This window comes from Triticum aestivum, chromosome 7D, assembly GCF_018294505.1.
Source record: "Triticum aestivum cultivar Chinese Spring chromosome 7D, IWGSC CS RefSeq v2.1, whole genome shotgun sequence".
NCBI lineage: Eukaryota > Viridiplantae > Streptophyta > Magnoliopsida > Poales > Poaceae > Triticum > Triticum aestivum.
In genome coordinates this window covers 27703782-27726679 of record NC_057814.1, presented here as the reverse complement: position 1 = coordinate 27726679, position 22898 = coordinate 27703782, and the positions used below count along the sequence as shown (strand labels likewise).

The 22898-nt window shown below is 47.5% G+C and overlaps 2 protein-coding genes and 1 pseudogene across 2 annotated transcripts; all 3 read right to left on the bottom strand.

Moving 5' to 3' along the window:
* Positions 1 to 9376: 9376 nt before the first annotated feature.
* On the bottom strand, positions 9377 to 10531 carry LOC123163739 (probable glutathione S-transferase GSTU6). The gene has a single exon (XM_044581096.1). The coding sequence runs from the start codon at positions 10529 to 10531 to the stop codon at positions 10106 to 10108; it is 426 nt and encodes a 141-aa protein (XP_044437031.1). The 3' UTR covers positions 9377 to 10105.
* Positions 10532 to 14954: 4423 nt separating this feature from the next.
* Positions 14955 to 16041, bottom strand: LOC123168659 (probable glutathione S-transferase GSTU6; annotated as a pseudogene).
* Positions 16042 to 19411: 3370 nt separating this feature from the next.
* On the bottom strand, positions 19412 to 20700 carry LOC123168658 (probable glutathione S-transferase GSTU6). The gene is made up of 2 exons (XM_044586530.1): positions 20098 to 20700; positions 19412 to 20010 (listed from the first exon to the last, which is right to left on the bottom strand). The coding sequence occupies exons 1-2, from the start codon at positions 20617 to 20619 to the stop codon at positions 19606 to 19608; spliced, it is 927 nt and encodes a 308-aa protein (XP_044442465.1). The 5' UTR covers positions 20620 to 20700; the 3' UTR covers positions 19412 to 19605.
* Positions 20701 to 22898: the final 2198 nt, after the last annotated feature.

The following is a 22898-nucleotide window of genomic DNA, read 5'->3' as shown; positions in this document are numbered from 1 at the left end:
CTTAGTCCTTTTCAGGTATTTCAGGATGTTCTTGACCGCTGTCCAGTGATCCACTCCTGGATTACTTTGGTACCTCCCTGCTAAACTTATAGCAAGGGACACATCAGGTCTGGTACACAGCATTGCATACATGATAGAGCCTATGGCTGAAGCATAGGGAACATCTTTCATGTTCTCTCTATCTTCTGCAGTGGTCGGGCATTGAGTCTTACTCAATCTCACACCTTGTAGTACAGGCAAGAACCCTTTCTTTGCTTGATCCATTTTGAACTTCTTCAAAACTTTGTCAAGGTATGTGCTTTGTGAAAGTCCAATTAAGCGTCTTGATCTATCTCTATAGATCTTAATGCCTAATATATATGCAGCTTCACCGAGGTCTTTCATTAAAAAACTCTTATTCAAGTATCCCTTTATGCTATCCAGAAATTCTATATTATTTCCAATCAGTAATATGTCATCCACATATAATATCAGAAATGCTATCGAGCTCCCACTCACTTTCTTGTAAATACAGGCTTCTCCAAAAGTCTGTATAAAACCAAATGCTTTGATCACACTATCAAAGCGTTTATTCCAACTCCGAGAGGCTTGCACCAGTCCATAAATGGATCGCTGGAGCTTGCACACTTTGTTAGCTCCCTTTGGATCGACAAAACCTTCCGGTTGCATCATATACAACTCTTCTTCCAGAAATTCATTCAGGAATGCAGTTTTGACATCCATTTGCCAAATTTCATAATCATAAAATGCAGCAATTGCTAACATGATTCGGACAGACTTAAGCATCGCTACGGGTGAGAAGGTCTCATCGTAGTCAATCCCTTGAACTTGTCGAAAACCTTTCGCAACAAGTCGAGCTTTATAGACAGTAACATTACCATCAGCGTCAGTCTTCTTCTTGAAGATCCATTTATATTCAATGGCTTGCCGACCATCGGGCAAGTCAACCAAAGTCCATACTTTGTTCTCATACATGGATCCCATCTCGGATTTCATGGCTTCAAGCCATTTTGCGGAATCTGGGCTCGCCATCGCTTCTTCATAGTTCGTAGGTTCGTCATGGTCTAGTAACATGACCTCCAGAACAGGATTACCGTACCACTCTGGTGCGGATCTTGATCTAGTTGACCTACGAGGTTCAGTAATAACTTGATCTGAAGTTTCATGATCATTATCATTAACTTCCTCACTACTTGGTGTAGGTGTCGCAGAAACTGATTTCTGCGATGATCTACTTTCCAATAAGGGAGCAGGTACAGTTACCTCATCAAGTTCTACTTTCCTCCCACTCACATCTTTCGAGAGAAACTCCTTCTCTAGAAAGGATCCATTCCTAGCAACGAATATCTTGCGTTCGGATCTGTGATAGAAGGTATACCCAGCAGTCTCTTTTGGGTATCCTATGAAGACACATTTCTCCGATTTAGGTTCGAGCTTATCAGGTTGAAGTTTCTTCACATAAGCATCGCAACCTCAAACTTTAAGATACGACAACTTTGGTTTCTTGCCAAACCATAGTTCATAAGGCGTCGTCTCAACGGATTTCGATGGTGTCCTATTTAGAGTGAATGCAGCCGTCTCTAAAGCATAACCCCAAAACGATAGCGGTAAATCAGTAAGAGACATCATAGATCGCACCATATCTAATAAAGTACGATTACGACGTTCGGACACACCATTACGCTGTGGTGTTCCGGGTGGCGTGAGTTGCGAAACTATTCCGCATTGTTTCAAATGTAGACCAAACTCGTAACTCAAATATTCTCCTCCACGATCAAATCGTAGGAATTTTATTTTCTTGTTACGATGATTTTCAACTTCACTCTGAAATTCTTTGAACTTTTCAAATGTTTCAGACGTATGTTTCATTAAGTAGATATACCCATATCTGCTCAAATCATCTGTGAAGGTGAGAAAATAACGATATCCGCCACGAGCCTCAATATTCATCGGACCACATACATCTGTATGTATGATTTCCAACAAATCTGTTGCTCTCTCCATAGTTCCGGAGAATGGTGTTTTGGTCATCTTGCCCATGAGGCACGGTTCGCAAGTACCAAGTGATTCAAAATCAAGTGATTCCAAATTCCATCAGTATGGAGTTTCTTCATGCGCTTTACACCGATATGACCTAAACGGCAGTGCCACAAATAAGTTGCACTGTCATTATTAACTCTGCATCTTTTGGCTTCGACATTATGAATATGTGTATCACTACTATCGAGATTCATTAAAAATAGACCACTCTTCAAGGGTGCATGACCATAAAAGATATTATTCATATAAATAGAACAACCATTATTCTCTGATTTAAATGAATAACCGTCTCGCATTAAACAAGATCCAGATATAATGTTCATGCTCAACGCTGGCACCAAATAACAATTATTTAGGTCTAAAACTAATCCAGAAGGTAGATGTAGAGGTAGCGTGCCGACGGCGATCACATCGACTTTGGAACCATTTCCCACGCGCATCGTCACCTCGTCCTTAGCCAATCTTCGCTTAATCCGTAGCCCCTGTTTCGAGTTGCAAATATTAGCAACAGAACCAGTATCAAATACCCAGGTGCTACTGCGAGTATTAGTAAGGTACACATCAATAACATGTATATCACATATACCTTTGTTAACCTTGCCATCCTTCTTATCCGCCAAATACTTGGGGCAGTTCCGCTTCCAGTGACCAGTCTGCTTACAGTAGAAGCACTCAGTTTTAGGCTTAGGTCCAGATTTGGATTTCTTCTCCTGAACAGCAACTTGCTTACTGTTCTTCTTGAAGTTCCTTTTCTTCTTTCCTTTGCCCTTTTTCTTGAAACTAGTGGTTTTACTGACCATCAACACTTGATGCTCCTTTTTGATTTCTACCTCCGCTGCTTTTAGCATTGCGAAGAGCTCGGGAATTGTCTTATCCATCCCTTGCATGTTATAGTTCATCACGAAGCTCTTGTAGCTTGGTGGCAGTGATTGAAGAATTCTGTCAATGACGCAATCATCCGGAAGTTGAACTCCCAGTTGAATCAAGTGATTATTATACCCAGACATTCTGAGTATATGCTCACTGACAGAACTATTCTCTTCCATCTTGCAGCTATAGAACTTATTGGAGACGTCATATCTCTCAATCCGGGCATTTGCTTGAAATATTAACTTCAACTCCTGGAACATCTCATATGCTCCATCACGTTCAAAACGTCGTTGAAGACCCGGTTCTAAGCCGTAAAGCATGGCACACTGAACTATTGAGTAGTCATCAGCTTTGCTCTGCCAGACGGTCATACCTTCTGGCGTCGCTCTTGCAGGAGGCCTGGCACCTAGCGGTGCTTCTAGGACGTAATTCTTCTGTGCAGCAATGAGGATAATCCTCAAGTTACGGACCCAGTCCGTGTAATTGCTACCATCATCTTTCAACTTAGCTTTCTCAAGGAACACATTAAAATTTTAGTGAGAGATCATCTTATAATGCTACCGTCAATCAAAGCAAAATAAGATGCATAAAGGATTAACATCACATGCAATCAATATAAGTGATATGATATGGCCATCATCATCTTGTGCTTGTGATCTCCATCTCCGAAGCACCGTGCTTGTGATCTTCATCTCCGAAGCACCGTCATGATCACCATTGTTACCGGTGCACCGTGTTCGTGATCTCCATCTCCGAAGCACCGTGTTCGTGATCTCCATCTCCGAAGCACCGTCATGATCACCATCGTTACCGGCGCGACACCTTGATCTCCATCGTAGTATCGTTGTCGTCTCGCCAACTAATTGCTTTTACAACTATCACTACCGCTTAGTGATAAAGTAAAACTATTACATGGTGATTGCATCTCATACAATAAAGCGACAACCATATGGCTCCTGCCAGTTGCCGATAACTCGGTTACAAAACATGATCATCTCATACAACAAATTATATCACATCATGTCTTGACCATATCACATCACAACATGCCCTGCAAAAACAAGTTAGACGTCCTCTACTTTGTTGTTGCAAGTTTTACGTGGCTGCTACGGGCTTAGCAAGAACCATTCTTACCTACGCATCAAAACCACAACGATAGTTTGTCAAGTTGGTGCTGTTTTAACCTTCGCAAGGACCGGGCGTAGCCACACTCGGTTCAACTAAAGTGAGAGAGACAGACACCCGCCAGTCATCTTTAAGCAACGAGTGCTCCGAACGGTGAAACCAGTCTCGCGTAAGCGTACGCGTAATGTCGGTCCGGGCCGCTTCATCTCACAATACCGCTGAACCAAAGTATGACATGCTGGTAGGCAGTATGACTTATATCGCCCACAACTCACTTGTGTTCTACTCGTGCATAGCATCAACGCATAAAACCAGGCTCGGATGCCACTATTGGGGAACGTAGTAATTTCAAAAAATTTCCTACGCACACGCAAGATCATGGTGATGCATAGCAACGAGAGGGGAGAGTGTTGTCTACGTACCCTCGTAGACCGACAGCAGAAGCATTATCACAACGCGGTTGATGTAGTCGTACGTCTTCACGATCCGACCGATCAAGTACCGAACGTACGTCACCTCCAAGTTCTACACACGTTCAGCTCGATGACGTCCCTCGAACTCCGATCCAGCCGGGTGTTGAGGGAGAGTTTCGTCAGCACGACGGCGTGGTGACGATGATGATGTTCCACCGACGCAGGGCTTCGCCTAAGCTCCGCAACGGTATTATCGAGGTGTAATATGGTGGAGGGGGGCACCGCACACGGCTAAAATATCATATATCAAGTGTGTCTAGAGGTGCCCCCCTGCCCCCGTATATAAAGGAGCAAGGGGGAGGCCGGCTACCCTTGGCGCGCCAAAGAGAGGGGGGGAGTCCTCCTCCTAGTAGGAGTAGGACTCCCGTTTCCTAGTCCTACTAGGAAAAGAAGGGGGAAGGAAAGAGAGGGAGAGGGAGAGGGAGAGGGAAAGGGGGCTGCGCCGCCTCTCCTAGTCCAACTAGGACTCCTCCTGGGAGGGGGCGCGCCACCTCCTGGCTGCTGCCCTCTCTCTCCCCTCAAGGCCCACTAAGGCCCAATACTTCCCCGGGGGGTTCCGGTAACCCTCCGGCACTCCGGTTTAATCCGAAACTTCTCCGGAACACTTCCGGTGTCCGAATATAGTCATCCAATATATCAATCTTTATGTCTCGACCATTTCGAGACTCCTCGTCATGTCCGTGATCACATCCGGGACTCCGAACAACCTTCGGTACATCAAAACATATAAACTCATAATATAACTGTCATCGTAACTTTAAGCGTGCGGACCATTCGGGTTCGAGAACTATGTAGACATGACCGAGACACCTCTCCGGTCAATAACCAATAGTGGGAACTGGATGCCCATATTGGCTCCCACATATTCTACGAAGATCTTTATCGGTCAGACCGCATAACAACATACGTTGTTCCCTTTGTCATCGGTATGTTACTTGCCTGAGATTCGATCGTCGGTATCTCGATACCTAGTTCAATCTCGTTACCGGCAAGTCTCTTTACTCGTTCCGTAATACATCATCCCGTAACTAACTCATTAGTCACAATGCTTGCAAGGCTTATAGTGATGTGCATTACCGAGTGGGCCCAGAGATACCTCTCCGACAATCGGAGTGACAAATCCTAATCTCGAAATACGCCAACCCAACAAGTACCTTTGGAGACACCTGTAGAGCACCTTTATAATCACCCATTTACGTTGTGACGTTTGGTAGCACACAAAGTGTTCCTCCGGTAAACGGGAGTTGCATAATCTCATAGTCATAGGAACATGTATAAGTCATGAAGAAAGCAATAGCAACATACTAAACGATCGGGTGCTAAGCTAACGTAATGGGTCATGTCAATCACGTCATTCTCCTAATGAGGTGATCCCGTTAATCAAATGACAACTCATGTCTATGGCTAGGAAACATAACCATCTTTGATTAACGAGCTAGTCTGGTAGAGGCATACTAGTGACACTCTGTTTGTCTATGTATTCACACATGTATTATGTTTCCGGTTAATACAATTCTAGCATGAATAATAAACATTTATCATGATATAAGGAAATATATAATACTTTATTATTGCCTCTAGGGCATATTTCCTTCAGTCTCCCACTTGCACTAGAGTCAATAACATAGTAATGATTCTCACACCCATGGACTCTTGGTGCTGATCATGTTTTGCTCGTGGAAGAGGCTTAGTCAACGGGTCTGCAACATTCAGATCCGTATGTATCTTGCAAACTTCTATGTCTCCCACCTGGACTAAATCCCGGATGGAATTGAAGCGTCTTCTGATGTGCTTGGTTCTCTTGTGAAATCTGGATTCCTTTGCTAAGGCAATTGCACCAGTATTGTCACAAAAGATTTTCATTGGTCCCGATGTACTAGGTATGACACCTAGATCGGATATGAACTCCTTCATCCAGACTCCTTTATTTGCTGGTTCCGAAGCAGCTATGTATTCCATCATCCAGACTTCTTAACATCCATTTGATGAACGAGAAGACCATGCGAGGCAGCTAGTGAAAGTAGAACTCGAATAGTGGTTAGTCGAGCCACAGGTGAGTAAGTATCAAAGAAGTCTTCACCTTCCTTTTGGGTATAACCCTTAGCCATGAGCTGAGCCTTGTACTTTTCAATAGTACCATCAGGCCTAAGCTTCTTCTTGAATACCCATTTGCATCCTATAGGTTTGCACCCATAAGGACGATCAGTTATCTCCCAAGTTTCATTCGCCAAGATGGAATCCATCTCGCTACGAACTGCTTCCTTCCAATAGTCAGCATCTTCAGATACATAGGCCTCTGAAATAGAACTGTGAGTGTCATCTATGAGATACACAAGAAAATCATCACCAAAGGACTTTGCAGTCCCCTATCTCTTGCTCCTAGTAGGAACTTCATTGTTCTCCTCCACATGACTTTCAAAGTGTTCCATCGAAATGGCAGGTTTGGTAATTGTAACTGGTTCCTGATTCGATGAACTAGGCATCTCCTGATTAGATGAGGTAGCCATATCGTTCATGGGAAAGATATCTTCAAAAAAGTCGCATCATTCGACTCCATGATCGTACCGACATGCATGTCAGGTACCTCAGATTTTACAACCAAGAATTTATAGCCAATGCTATGAAAAGCATATCCCAGGAAAACACAATCCACAGTCTTTGGTCCAAGCTTCCGCTTCTTTGGAATTGGAACATTGACTTTCGCCAAACAACCCCATGTTCGTAGATAAGAGAGTTTTAACCTTTTCTTCTCCCATTCCTCGAATGGAGTTATCTCTTTGTTCTTTGTGGGAACTCGGTTTAGGACATGACATGCCGTCAATATCGCCTCCCCCCACCATGCCTTGGAGAGACCCGATGTGTCTAAGATGACGTTAACCAAATCAGTTAGAGTACGGTTCTTTCATTCGGCCACCCCATTTGACTGAGGTGAATAGGGAGGCGTCCTCTCATGGATTATACCATGTTCCGCACAAAAAGCATCAAATTCTTTGGAAAAATACTCTACCACGGTCGGACCTAAGCCTCTTGATTTTCCGATCAAGTTGATTTTCCACTTCAGCTTTATTCAAAACCTCATCCTTAGATTTCAGAAGATACACACGGCAGTATCTAGTGGAGTCATCAATTAACGTCATGAAATATTTCTTTCCACCTTTTGTCAAAACACCATTCATTTCACATAGATCTGAATGTGTGAGCTCTAGTGGTGCAAGATTTCTCGTTTTCGCAGTCGTGTGAGACTTACGAGGTTGCTTAGCTTGCACACAAACTTGACACTTAGATCCCTTGACCGTGGTGAAACTAGGGATTAAGTTCAACTTCGCTAGTCGCGACATGCAACCAAAATTAACATGGCAGAGACGTGAATGCCACACATTGGATTCACTATTGTTGCAAATATGATTAACAACTTTATTGCAAACGTCTGATAAGGATAAACGAAACAGACCTCCTGACTCATAGCCTTTACCAACAAAGGTTCCATACTTGGATATTACAAATTTATTCGACTCAAAGACAAGCTTGTAGCCATCTCTACACAGAAGAGATCCGCTAACAAGATTTTTATTGACGGAGGGGACATAATGCACGTTCTTCAGCCGCACGATCTTCCCCGAAGTAAACTTCAGATCGACCGTGCCAACACCACGAACAGAAGCACTTGAACCGTTGCCCATCAGCACGGTTGAAGTCCCTGCGGTCTGATAAGACGAAAAGATGGAAATGTCACCGCATACATGCACATTAGCACACGTGTCAATCAACCAATCAGGAGAATGACATACTGAAAGAATAGTGGGAAATATATCATACCCATCATCCTTCATGTCAGTGTCTCCAATGACAACATTAGCGGTCTTGCCACCTTTCCCAGGGTGATGCTTGTCATAGCAATTAGGGCAACTAGGAGCTCAATGATTAGGATCGCCACACACATGACAAGCACCTTTCTTCTTGTCATTCTTCTTCTTGAAGTTCGTGTGCTGCACAGCCATGTTCTTCCCATCAAACTTGCCCTTGTTCTTGAACTTGTGGGGCTGGAAGTTCTTCTTTTGTACCAGATTGGCACTAGATCCTCCCTCAATGCCTCGAGCACGTGTATCCTTTGCTCTCGCCTTTTCTTCCACATCAAGAGTGCCAATGAGATCCGGGACGGAAAACTCCTGTCTCTTATGCTTCAGTAAGGTAGCAAAGTTCCTCCACGAAGGAGGAAGCTTAGTGATGATACCTCCGACAACAAACTTGTCCGGTAGCATACAACTGAGGTGCTCAAGTTCTCTAGCAAATGACTGTATCTCATGAGCTTGCTCAACCACGGAGCGCTCTTCAGATCCTGTAATCATAGAATTGCTCCATGATGTACAGCTCAGTGCCAGCATCCGAGACCCCAAACTTGGCCTCGAGTGCATCCCACATATCTTTTCCATTATCAATTGACGCATAAGCATCAACTATGTTCTCACCAAAAACACTCAAGAGAGCAGCCTTAAACAAAGTATCCATTTTCTGAAAAGCTTGTGCCTGTTGAGCATCAAGCTCTCCTTCAGGTTTGCCGAGAGTGGCGTCATAGCAACTCATGGTTTGAAACCATAAGACTGCTCTCACGCGCCACCTCTGGATACCCTCAAACATATGAGGTCTCATGGAAGCAGCAAAACCACTCAGGGTAAATTGCCTATAATAAGGTTTTTGGATTGTTGGAAATATGGGCAATTTACCGAATGATTTTATTAACAGAAATACTAGATAAAGCATGACCAGAATAGTAGTGATAAAACAAGCCATGCGATTTAACAAAGAGAAGGTAAACAACATCTTCATATATGAAGATGGCAAATACTAGAACAAGGAACTGTGAGCGGGCGACGTAGGAGGAGCGCGTGGATGTCCCTCTTGTTCTCATGCTCATACAAGTGGGGAAAGAACCTCCCTTATAAAGAGGTCCAACTCCCTCTAAACTAGCAATGTGGGACTAAACTTTAGTTCCACCTCTTGCCTTGCACGAATGGGCTGCGTGGGCCTCTAGGATTTATTAAGAATTTCTGAAACTGCTATTGGGCTAGGCCCAAAATAGATAAAATTCCAGCAGTTACAGACTCCTGACTGTACATCATTGTACATGCCGTGAGAGACGGCGTACGTGTGAGATGCCGGAGGGCCGTGTGAAGCGGCTGCTACAGTCAAAGGCCGTAGAGCATGAGAGTATGTTAGCTGCATGGATTAGTTAGTTAGTCGCCTTGTAGGGTAGTTCGTTAGTGCGTGTGCATCGCATGCTAGCCAGGTCCTATGGCCGTAGAGAAGAGATTGACAAGCGTTGAGCATGACGTGCATGTAGCTGCTTAGTGGAGTTAGTGGGACACGTTCTGGGTGCACGTACGCATGAAGTAGATCAGGCTAGTACTGGCCGTGTTAGCTGTGTATATACGGATAACATTGATTAATGAAAAACTTGAGTCAGTTGGAGGAAACAATGTAGCATACGTGTTTCTCACCGGGAGCAAACACAAAGCTAGTTTTCTCCTTAGCGACTGTGCGTGTTAGTTTCTACCATGGTTGTCTGTTCTTGAGAGAAGAGAGAGCTGTGACAGGCAGCGCTAATAAGGAAGAAGAGGCGCTGCGAGGAGGCAGCACCAACAGATGCAACTCCGACTCTCCAAGCTCAAACCAAACGATAGGAAACAAACCTTGTCGTCGATGTAGGAAGCCCAAAAGCGGGCGACGGCGCGGCTGTAGGGGTCAGTGGGGAGGATGGAGGTGCTGTTGCCGGCGAAGGCATCGTCAAGGTACTGCACAATGATGAGCGACTCACAGACGGGCCTGCCGGCGTGGATGAGGACGGGCAGCTTCTTGTGCACGGGGTTGGACGCAAGGAGGAGCTCGCTCTTCCTCCATGGGTCCTCGGGGAGGTAGTCGTAGCTCAGGCCCTTGATGCGGAGCGCCATCTGGACACGGATGGTGTACATGCTCACCCCGGTCCCCGGCCCCAGCAGCTTGAGCCCTTGCTCTTGAGCGCCTGCCATCATCGTCGTTGAAGGATCTCTGTACGTGTTGATTAAGTGTACTATGTATAACGATATGGCACTGCGTCGTCATACGGTGATTGTACATTGATAGCCGTCCATGCGCCTTGAAATGTGCAATCGGCCATCACTTCATCGCGACACCGTTCCACGATCCGTATCCAACCACCTGCCCATTCTGTCTTGGGGAAAGTGTGTGGCGTTTTTAGACTATCTACAATAAAAGTAACGTAGGCAGTAACATCACACATATCTAGATAAAATAGATGATGTGGCAAGCAATCATGTTATTAATCTATGTTACTAGCCATTGTGGCTAGTCCATTGTGGCACAAGGACCAATGAAGATAAGCTGTATATGTTGTCTCAAACATTTCCAAAGAGTAAATCATTTGGATAAGCTACTATATGATGGTAATACACAAGTGATCGTGTTTTGTGCCTGACGAGAGATCTCTAGTCTTGAAACAATGATGAAGTCAACATTTGTTGCAATTTTTTTTTTTTTTGAAATGGAGAGCTAGTGTGATTCCTTCAAGGTGAAACCTCACTACAGGCCAGTTTCGGTCATCTTCTCTTTCCAGCAGGAACTCCTAGACTAGTTCAAGGCTTGAAGCTGACTAGTCAAACACAGGCCGCTGGTTGGTGCCTTTGTCTTCATTTGCAACCGATGGTGAATGCTGATGTTTTTTTTCCAATACAGTGTAGTCTATCAACGAGCGCTCATGAGTTTATCGAAAAAGACTTTCGTCCTGATTTATATATAAAGCAATGATCATCAACACCCGGTATAAACGTACGCCACCACAATACATGCACGCACCCAAAACAGGATACATAGGCGCTAAGCACAGCAATACCACCCCTAGCACTAACACCCCCGCGAGGAGATGAAGCCGCATAGATGAACCATGAGCTCCGAGGCAGTGCCTTCAGGAAGGCTACGACTTACGACACCGGAGCGCCACACCACCGCCCGATTCAAGGATCAAAGTTTCCCCCAGAGCAACACAACGAGCAATGAAAGCCACAACGACGCCTTCAAGAAGGGAACGAGCTTCGCCGCCGCCGGTCCATCTGAAGATAGAACATGTTTTCACCCCGACTAACACTCACCGCCACCGAACGCCGCACCCCGGCTACCATGTCGCCCACGCGGCCATGGCCACCAGGGCAGCACGAAGCCACAGGTTCTGCCCAAAAGCACCGTGCTACCACGACCAGGGCCGCCACCCCGGCATCCCAGACCTAGACACCACCTCATCCGAGATCCGCCGCTACCCCAACCAAAGAGACAAGCGGAAAGGTCCCACCTTTCGCACCCCTGGGCGACCCCCAGCGCCTGGTTTCCATCGACCCGTCCTGCGGCACCTGACGCGAGACGAGCTCGGTCCTGCATCACTGTGAGCGAGACGAGGTCGGTCCTTCTGCACCGCGCGCGAGACGAGGTCGGTCCTACTGCACTGTGCGCGAGACGAGCTCGGTCCTGCTGCACCAGGCGTGAGACCAGCGATGGGCCGCAGTTGGGACAGAACCAACCCTTCGACAAAAGTAATGGTCGGATGACGAGGAGTAGGATCGAAGGCCGACACAGACCGCTTACGAGCGAGCCAACGCCGAACAAGCCAGCCGCAACTGACCCGCCACCTCACGAGCCACTCATCGACGGCCGACGCCGACGTAGACCAGCCGCCGCCGAGGAACGACCCGAACCTCCGCCATGAGCCACCACCACGCCGTGGTAGCCCACATCCACACCGTGACCCTGAGGGCCAGCCCCGAGCCACCCGCCGGCGTCCATGGGCCAGATTCGAGTTGATCTGGCCGGCACCGCCGCCGCCAGCAGCAACCGCTGGCTCGCCGCCAAGGACCACGACCACCCGCCCCCGCGCCGCCGACGCCCACGAGCCCCGCCACGACACAGCCAACCATGCCACCGCCAAGCCCATGCCGCCGGGCCCTGCGCACGGCTGACGCCTTCGACGAGCAGGCTGCCCCGCGCCGCCCGTGACCGTGAGGAAGAGGAAGGAGTCCCCGCCGCCAGCCACCACCACGGGCTTTGCCCATGCGGCTCCGGGCTCCGGCCGGCGGTGGCGGGGAGAAGGGAGAGGAGGGGGGCTTGGGACGGGAGGTGGCAGCGCCGCCTGAGCCACCCGCAGGGAAACGGCGCTCACGAGTTTAACGAGCTTTAAACAAACAAAGAGCTGAACTAGGTTAACGAGCTCAGGAGTGGAATTTGTTTTTACCGTTACACGTGCTCGGGGAAAATATGCCAGAAACGTGATTAAGAAAATTCAGTCTCACAAACACCACTCTCGTCGGACATGGGCTGACCAATAGAGTACGCATCATGAACTGATGATACCTTGCAAATTGGAAAAACTTCATCCGCTTGCTTAGCCACCATCCACTGACTGGGTATCAAGAGTAGATGCAAATCAACATGTCAGCATTGTCGAAAGGCATTACTCCATCGAGACAACACTGCAGACACAAATATTGCTGGCTGATATTGTGCTACTCCCTCCATTTTTATATATAAGGCCACTATGGAATATACATTTTGCATCTATATAAGGCCACCAACAATAATCAAATCAAAATTAATGATATTTTCTCGTACTAACAACCTGTTTAATACTTGCATGCATGCAGTCATAATGACAGTCAGCTACTTCCTCCATTCAGTTTCTTTGCATGCATGCGGAGTATTAATGATCCTAGTAAACAAGAAGAAAAGTTAACTTGTAAAGCAGGCATTAAATTTTACATTGGTACGTGTAATTCGAGTTTGTGGCCTTGTATAAAAAATGAAGGGAGTATCACTGTGAGGTGTTCTACCAACACCATAGAAGCACATTGCAAAAACGAGTTTCCACCGAACTGCACGAACCATGACCGCGAGTTGTATCATGGGTATGTCGATAAAAACTTTACGAGATGAGGCTGGCCGCCCACGCCTTCAAAGGGCACCTATCAATCGAGACTATACCAAGATCACAAAGCTCATTACATCACACCACCTGACGGAGTTGAGCATGGATGGCAGAACAATTAGAAGAAAATCAGGGAACCACATAACCATCCAATCTTTGGGATCTATAGGATCAAGACAGGATGCAAGTTGGCGCAAACGTCACTGGGGTGGTAGTTGCTTGAGGTTATCAGCAAGTAGCCAACCCCCCACTGGGGTGGTACTTGCCAAGCAGCCTAACCAATGCACCAAGTCTCATTTCAGTGCACATATTGGGCACACAAAGAAAATTCTTCCGAGATATCTGTCGGATTCGGTCTGTCCCTCTCAGGCTAGCTAGCTACTTGCAGTCTTGCATACGTTACGGTATTGTGTGGCGTTGAGTACACTATCCAGAAGAGAAGCAGCGACAGGCCAGGATGGTGCACCTCAATTTATGTCGACGGACCGTGGGCCAACACATCGAACTGTCTTTTTCTCTTCATCTAATACCTTTTCCCGTGCCGCGCGGCGGTAAGAAAAATAATTGGCCTCTAGTTAGCCACGTTTCAGCGGCACCTTCTTTTCTCCTGCCATATAGCTGGAACGTATGTACACTTGCTCAAAACAAGGAAGGAAAATGATCGACAGCTATCGGAGATGCCCTAAGCCCGGGTGCATGCATGCATGCTACTCCCTCCGTTCCTAAATATATGACGTTTTAGATATTTCAATAAAAACTATATACAGATGTAGATAGACGTATTTTAGACTGTAAATTCACTTATTTTGCTCCGTCTACGATTATATGTAGTCCATATTGAAATCTCTTAAAAGACTTGTATTTAGGAACAGAGGGAGTAATACAATGTAGTTTTATTTTAGTCGGTGATCCACTTTTGCCGGCAAGTCTGACTGATTTTTTGTTTTCGAGGCTTGACCGACTTCATGCATATTAGGCTGGCCATAGTGGTGGTAATTTAGTCGGTATTATACACTCGAAAATAGCAAATACGCTGATGTGGTAGAGAATTAAAGAAGAGAGAGGGTTAGAGTAATATAGGTAGATCATATACTATTATCATATGCATGATACTAGCATAAGACACTCCCCACTATAAGTAGCCTTACACAGCTGCATCTGAAGTCATGCTGCACTCCATAGACTGAGTCACTACTGTAACCATCTAAACTACTCCAAATTTTGGGGACTAGCCTCTTCTTATATAATATGTCACTTATCTGAGAGTTGGTTAACCATCTAAACTACTCCAAATAGCAGGATTGTCTTTGTAACACTTTTGAGCAATATATTATGGTAAGGTTTTCCTAGTGATTTCTCAAAAAAAAAAAACAGTTATATCCCTAGTAAAATCCATCCCTTAGCAATCAGTACGCACAGAGCTCGGGAATAATCTGCTTGGTAGAACATACTGGTAATTAAGATACGACGTCTTAAAAGAGCTCAACAGAAAAACATTGCATTTGGAAACGTTCTTGACAGAGAGATGCTAGATCGACCAAGCTTCAATTTATACACGAAACAACATGTCAGCAACTCAGATCGAAGAGAGTGCACGCCTGCGCACCATCTTTAGTTAGTTGCCAGCTGTGACCGCGACGTTCCACTTTGGATAAAGCACTTTAGTGATGTACTCCTCCACCTTCTCCACCGCAGTCAGCAGCGCAATGACCAGCTCGACGTGTCTAGGAACGGCGACGCCAGCAAGGTGGCCTATCGCTTCGAACCAGTGAATATAGCACCCGAGCGCGATGTCCAGGAACCCGATGGAGCCGCCACCGAATAACGGAGCCTCCGCCTCGCCTTCTTTGGAGCACTCCGCCTAGGTGGCCTCTAGGAGCCCGAACGCCGCCAAGGTCTCCTCCACCTTGTCGGTTCTCTCCTGCTGCTTCGCCGTATTGAGAATGCCGATGCACGAAGGGAACATCTGCGTCAAGAAAACGGCACCCGTGGGATGCAACTTCAATTATTCAAGCTCAAACTAGCTAGATCAGAGGGAAGTGAACAAACCTTGTTGTCGACATAGGCGGCCCAGAAGCGGGCGACAGCACGGCGGTAGGGTTCGTTGAGGAGGATGGAGGCACCGTTGCCGGGGAATGCCTAGTCAAGGTACTCCATGATGATGAGCGACTCGCATACGGGCCTGCCGCCGTGGATGAGGACGGGCAGCGTCTTGTGCACGGGATTGGACGTGAGGAGGAGGTCGCTCTTGCACGCGGGGTCCTCCGGGAGGTAGTCGTAAGCCAGACCCTTGATGCCGAGTGCCATCTGGACGCGGATGGCGTATATGCTCACGCCGCTCCGTGGCACCAGCAGCTTCAGCCCTTGCTCTTGATCGCCGTCCATGATTGTCGTTGAAGGATGTACGTATGTACGTGCTAATGGCGTGTATATGAAATGCCTCTAGCACACGGACACACTAGTGCACAACACGCAGATGACAGGAGTGTCAACGTAAGTTCCAACTAGTAGCTAAACTGCACTAATACTGAAGCTAGCTCACGGACACACACTTGAGACAGGAGCACACGTTGGAGTACTAGTTTTGTGAAGCTCAAATGGATGCTTGCTGCTACAACGCTGGACAGCTGTACAAAAACGATTGTAGCACCTACCTTGGGCAGCAAGTGGTGGAAGACCTGCCAGTCAAGGTGACGTGCATCGGTTATGACGTGAACTGCAGTAGATATCTCGGATGAATTTTCTCTGCGCGCCCAGCATGTGCACTGAAATGAGACTAGGTGCATCGGTTAGGCTGTGCTTGGCAAGTAGTACTTCGTTCTACACCAGGGGGGCGTTGGCTCCTTGCTGATAGCCTCAAGCAAATGCCTCAGACGTTTGCGCCGACTTGCATCCTGTCTTGATCCTGTGATGCTTCAAACTAATTGGAGGCCAATTATTTTTCTTGCCGTCCGCGGCACGGGAAAAGGTATTAGATGAAGAGAAAAAGACAGTTCCATGTGTTGGTCCACAGTCCGTCGACAGAAAATGAAGGACAGAAAATTGAGGTGCACCATCCTGGCCTCTCGCTGCTTCTCTTCTGGATAACGTATGCAAGACTGCAAGTAGCTAGCTAGCCTGAGAAAGACAGACCGAATGCGACAGATATCTCGGAAGAATTTTCTTTGTGTGCCCAGCATGTGCACTGAAATGAGACTTGGTGCATCGCTTAGGCAGTGCTTGGCCAGTTGAGCATTGGCTCGTTGCTGATAACCTCAAGCAAACGCGTCAGACGTTTGCGCCAACTTGCATCCTGTCCTTATCCTGCGATGCTTCAACTTGCCAAATTTTTTGCAACTTGACAACACAAGGCTGCTTCCAACTTTTCTTTAGAAGATGAGGCTTTCCGCCCCATGTTTTATACTCCCTCCTTGTTCCCCCCACTACAAGTATTATGGTACAGAGGGAGTAGAAAGCTTTTCTTTTTTTGCAAAAAATATTTTACAGAAAGCTATCCAATTAGTGCTGCTGCCATGATAAGCTGGAAGACGCTTACGTCTGCCTTGAAGCCACAACCATACAAAAAAATACAACAATGGAAAGAAAGTAAAATGCGACACTGCGATATCATAAAAGCAGCGAGGCAAGAGGTTTCCACAACCCGTGAAGAACATCACCCTACACCGCTTCTTGCCAGCCAGTCACCAAGCTAATAAAGGATTTGTATTTTAGAGATCAATCCCCGTGACCGTTCAGTAGTAGAATTCTTTTCACGAATACACAAGGAATTGCGCATATTTTCATTGATAATTAGGAGAGAACAATACGAGGCGCCATAACAAGTGTGGGTAAGAACACAATATAGGAAAATACCACAACGCTAAACTCGCCTAGCCCAACCTCCAGCCAAGGAAGGCAAGGAGATAAGACACATCGCACCTAGACTGCGTCACGACCAACGGGAGGACCTCCGTCGTGCCGCCAAACTCCAGCACGTACGGAATCAACGTATCCCCCACCCTGGGCGCCTAGAGACCATGGAGGAAGCGTCGACGATTTCGTACATTGCGCGCCGGATCTCCAGGCCTTGAGAAGCAGCCCAAACCAAGCATGGCGACCAACATCTTGTATTCCAACACCGAGGACTTCACGAGCAACCAAAACAACGCCTTTAAGAAGGGGATGACACTACAACGCTGCCGTTGTCCAATCCGATGAACCAGACCTATGGTTCCAGGTGCGTGAACTGGGGCACGGGGAAAGGCTTTGGCAACGCCTCCAAGAAGGGGACGACACCCGTAGGTCTTCTCACTGCCAGCATCGGCAAGCCGAGCAGAGATTTTGCTCCGACCTGTGAACGAGCATTCCCAAAAATCAACGAATCACGATCCAAATATGTGGAAACCAAATTGCCGACAGGAACAACCACCGCAGGGAGGAGAGCACGACTGGCTATTTTGCATATTTAAACAAGGAGTACCAAGACTAACTAGGGAAAGTTTTGTATATAGATATCAAATCTTACTGTTGTACGCATACAACCAAACTTTAAATAACAAGTACCATTAATTTGATTGAGGTTACAAACTTACAGGTCATAGAGTTTGGAAGAATTCCAAACGAGAGCTTATCAGCTTAGCATCTTGATTTAAAATATTGCATAGTGTCACTACATGACATGCATCTAGACGAGCAAGTTTGCACCTACATCATGGCGGGGATCAAAATAATACACGTAACTTTCTTATCATTTGATAGCTCAATTATCGGCATCAGTTGCCGGCATTTTGAATCTGGCCTTTTTACTTGGATGTTGTTGCCGAGTGTCAGTAATTAACTGATTTAGTAGACATTTTCCTCCTCTTATCTTGTATTTCTATTTTATTCCACAGGTTGCCCTACTTATATATGTAGTGACCGACCAGCGTGCCACCTGGACGGAAGCCATATCACAAAATACTAGCAAATAATTCCTGGTGATGTGATGAGCTTCGTGTTCTTGGTGTTATCCCCGTTGCACTGTCTTGGCTCACGTGGACTATTTGCTACTCCCTCCGTCCCAAAATTCTTATTTTAGATTTGTTAAAATACGAATATATCAAGTCACGTTTTAGTATTAGGTACATCCGTATCTAGACAAATTTAAGACAAGAATTTTGGGACGGAGTGAGTAACATTTTGTGATACACACACATTTTTCTCTTTTTTAGATACCTAACCACTTGTGCATATTTGCAGCCAGTCATGTCATTCCCTTTTCGAGGAGACATTGCAGGGGAACCCCGTCCTTTACACTTCTCGTGGATCATTGCGTTCCTCGGCAGCGGTGCTTTTTAGGGTTTTGGCGGCGACACTCCATTCACATCATAGTGCTTCCATATGCTCCATCTCAGGGTATCCATGCTCAACTCCGTCAGGTGGTGTGATGTAATGAGCTTTGTGATCTTGGTGTAGTCTCGGTTGATAGGTGCCCTTTGATGGCGTGGGCGGCCAGCCTCATCTCGTAATGTGCTTATTGGTATCCCCATGGTGGAGCTTACAGTCACGGTTCATGCAGTTCGATGGAAACTCATTTTGCAACGCGCTTCTATGGCGTTGGCAGAACACCTCACAGTGATAGCACGATATCAGCCAGCAATATTTGTGTCTGCAGTGTTGTCTCGCTGGAGTAATGCCTTTCGACAATGCTGACATGTTGATTTGCATCTACTCTTGATACCCAGTCAGTGGATGGTGGCTAAGAAAGCGGCCGGGTGAAGTTGTTCCAATTTGCAAGGTATCACTTCATGATGTCCTTCAAAAATGCCAGTGGCACTCCTTACTGCACTTCTTCTTCCTGTCTCCTTGGTGATGGCAGTCATGTTCCAGTCAAGTTGGTTTTCTCGATACCATTTTTTTTGGGTAGGAGCCGGTAGAACCATCGGTTTTGTAGAACATACTGGTAATTAAGATGCGACGTCTTAAAAGAGCTCAACAGAAAAAGATTGCATTTGGAAACGTTCTTGACAGAGAGATGCAAGATGACGAAGCTTCAATGTATTCACGCAACAGCATGTCAACAACTCAGATCGAAGAGAGTGCACGCCTGCTCCGGCAATGGCAGAGTAATTATTGGATCGACACAATCCCCCGCCGGCAATGGAAAGACACCATCTTTAATTAGTTACCAACTGTGACCGCGACGTTCCACTTTGGATAAAGCACCTTAGTGATGTACTCCTCCACCTTGTCCACCGCAGTCAGCAGGGCAATGACCGGCTCGGCGGCCCTGAACCGCCCCGCCCACGCAGCAAGCTTTGGTGTCCTCGTTGCGTCTAGGAACGGCGGCATGCCAGCAAGGCGGCCTATCGCTTCGAACCAGGGAATATAGCACCCGAGCGCAATGTCCAGGAACCCGATGGAGCCACCACCGAAAAACGGCGCCTCTGCCTCCGCCTCCCCTTCTTTGGAGCACTCTGCCAGGGCGGCTTCTAGGAGCCCGAACGCCGCCAAGGTCTCCTCCACCTTGTCGGCTTTCTCCTGCTGCTTCGCCGTACTGAGAATGCCGATGCACGAAGGGAACATCTGTGGCAACAAAACAGCCCCTCTGGGATGCAACTCCAATTCTTCAAGCTCAAACTAGCTAGCTAGACGAGAGGGAAGGGAACAAACCTTGTTGTCGATGTAGGCGGCCCAGAAGCGAGCGACGGCGCGGCGGTAGGGGTCGGCGGGGAGGATGGAGGCGCCGTTGCCGGGGAATGCGTTGTCGAGGTACTCCATGATGATGAGCGACTCGCAGACGGGCCTGCCGCCGTGGATGAGGACGGGCAGCGTCTTGTGCACGGGGTTGGACGCGAGGAGTAGGTCGCTCTTGCACCCGGGGTCCTTGGGGAGGTAGTCGTAGGCCAGACCCTTCATGGCAAGCGGCATCTGGACGCGGATGGCATATATGCTCACGCCGCTCCGCGGCACCAGCAGCTTCAGCCCTTGCTCTTGAGCGCCGACCATGATTGTCGTTGAAGGATGTGTATACGTGTTAATCAACGTGTATATGGAGTACCTCCCGAGAGAAACGGTGCTGTAGGCTACTAGCACACGGACACACACTTGAGAGAGGAGCACACGTTGGAGTGGTAGTTTTGTGAAGCTCAAATGGATTGCTTTGCATTGGTTTGCTTCTACAACGCAGGGCATCGGCCCTTTCTATAGCTGTACAAAAACGACGGTAGCACCTACCTTGGGCAGCAAGGGGTGGAAGGCCTGCCAGTCAAGGTGACTCGACTTTGGCAGCCATACTATGTCACGCATGACGTGAGCTGCAGTAGACACTACTACAAGATTTACTACCTACACTATCTAGTCAGAGAGGGACAGACCGAATCCGAGTAGCCGACATATATATTTTTTCGATAAAGGGTGATTTTTATTGACTCATAATAAAGCATCGAGTGATACAATTACAATGAGAGACACCCGGCCTCTGCATAGGTAGAATGCACACAGCCAACACAAGCACACGCACACAAAGATCTTGCCGGCAAGGAGCTAAATCATACTAGACCAAAGCTACGCCTAGGCAGAGAGAAAAAGGAAAAAAACAGTCCCAAAGCGATAAGAAGAGCGACTAGCATGTACAGCGACAACCCTTGGCTTCAACTATCTCATGACATCATACATACTATGAGAGAGGTTCTTCAAAAACGACGCCTCCAAAAAGGGAACGACACACAAGTGACGCCGTCACCGGATCCAACACCCAAAGGTCGGATCGAGGATTTTCAACCTGAAGATCAAGTCCGAGCAAACTCCAAGCAATGCCTTCACCAGGGAAACGACGCTCAAAGCGCCGCCATTGCCAGGTATAGCCAATAAGATGACAGACCTAGGGTTTTCACCCCGGAGCTCAAGACCGGGTACTCGAAAAGCACCACCCAATCGAATTCATATGCTATCTCCTCCACTTGCCATGATCCCAGTTGTTGCAAACATGCACAAACTTGACGACATATCCGCAGCACGAACCATTGACGAGGAAGAAAGCTCACCGGCACCACCGAAATCCCAAGGGGACGCTCCGGACGCCATGCACCATCTCCGAGTGGCAGTCAATGGCTTATCATTATTAGACGACACCACCATGCGCCGCCACAAGCTTCGTCATCATCGCCGTCAAAGTCATCATGGCCAGATCCATGGCGCCACGCCACCATCGATCCCGGCTGCGCGGGCGACATCAACGACAACCCGCTGCATGTGTACCGCCACATCCCATATGCCCCTGCACCAAAGAGGCGCCCAGGAGCAGCGCCGGCCCTAGGGAGCCGACTCTCGAGGTCGGGATGTGTGGCTGTGGCAACTCCCTTTCCTCCGCGTTGCAGCGTTTGCAGCCTGTGATGCCGACGGCGCTAGGGAGGGGAAGGGTCACGTACACGTTGCAGCAAGCCAGCCATCTACCGGATCAACGTCGCCGTCGCAACAACCACCTCCGCTGCTTTAGGTTGCCGGCCGTGCAGAGCCATACGCCACCCATCACGCCTCAGGAACGGATCCCCGCCGCCGCCGCTAGCCGCGAGGGCAAGCCCGACGGAGCTGGCCGGTGGCAGCGGCGAGGGGCAGGCGCACACAGAGGAGGGCCCTGGAAAACCGGATCTTATCGCCTCCCGTGTCGCCCACACGGACGACGCGGGGGCCGTCTCAGCCGACAGATATCTCGGAGGAATTTTCTCTGCGTGCCCAACTTGTGCACTGAAATGAGACTAGGTGCATCGGATAGGCAGTGCTTGGCAAGTAGTGCTTCCTTCCACCCTAGTTGGGCGTTGGCTTCTTGTTGATAACCTCAAGCAATTGCGTCAGACGTTTGCGCCAACTTGCATCCTGTCTTCATCCTGCGATGCTTCGACTTGTCAAATTCTGTGCAACTTGACAACACAAGGCTGCTTCAAACTTTTCTTTACAAAATGAGGCTTTCCACCCCATATTTTAGGTACTGCCATGGTAAGCTGGAAGACACTTTCGTCTGCCTCGAAGCCACAACCATACAAAAAATAATAATACAAAATTGAAAGAATGTAAAAGGAGGCGTGGCACCACGCTGTCACAAAAGTAGCGAGGCAAGAGGTCTCGACAACCTGTGAAGAACATCATCCTACACAGCTTCTTGCCAACCGGTCACCAAGCTAATAAATAATTTGTATTTTAGAGATCAATCACCGTGACCGTTTAGTAGTAGAATTCTTTTGGCGAATACACAAAGAATTGCGCATCTTTGCATTGATAGTTAGGAGAAAACAAAACGAGGCGCCATAACAAGTGTGGGTAAGAACACAATAGAGGAAAACACCACAACCCTAAACTCACCTAGCCCGACCTCTGGCCAAGGAACACAAGGAGACGAGACACATCACACCAGACCGCGTCATGACCAATGGGAGAACCTCCGTCGTGCCGCCAAAACTCCAGCACGTACGGAATCA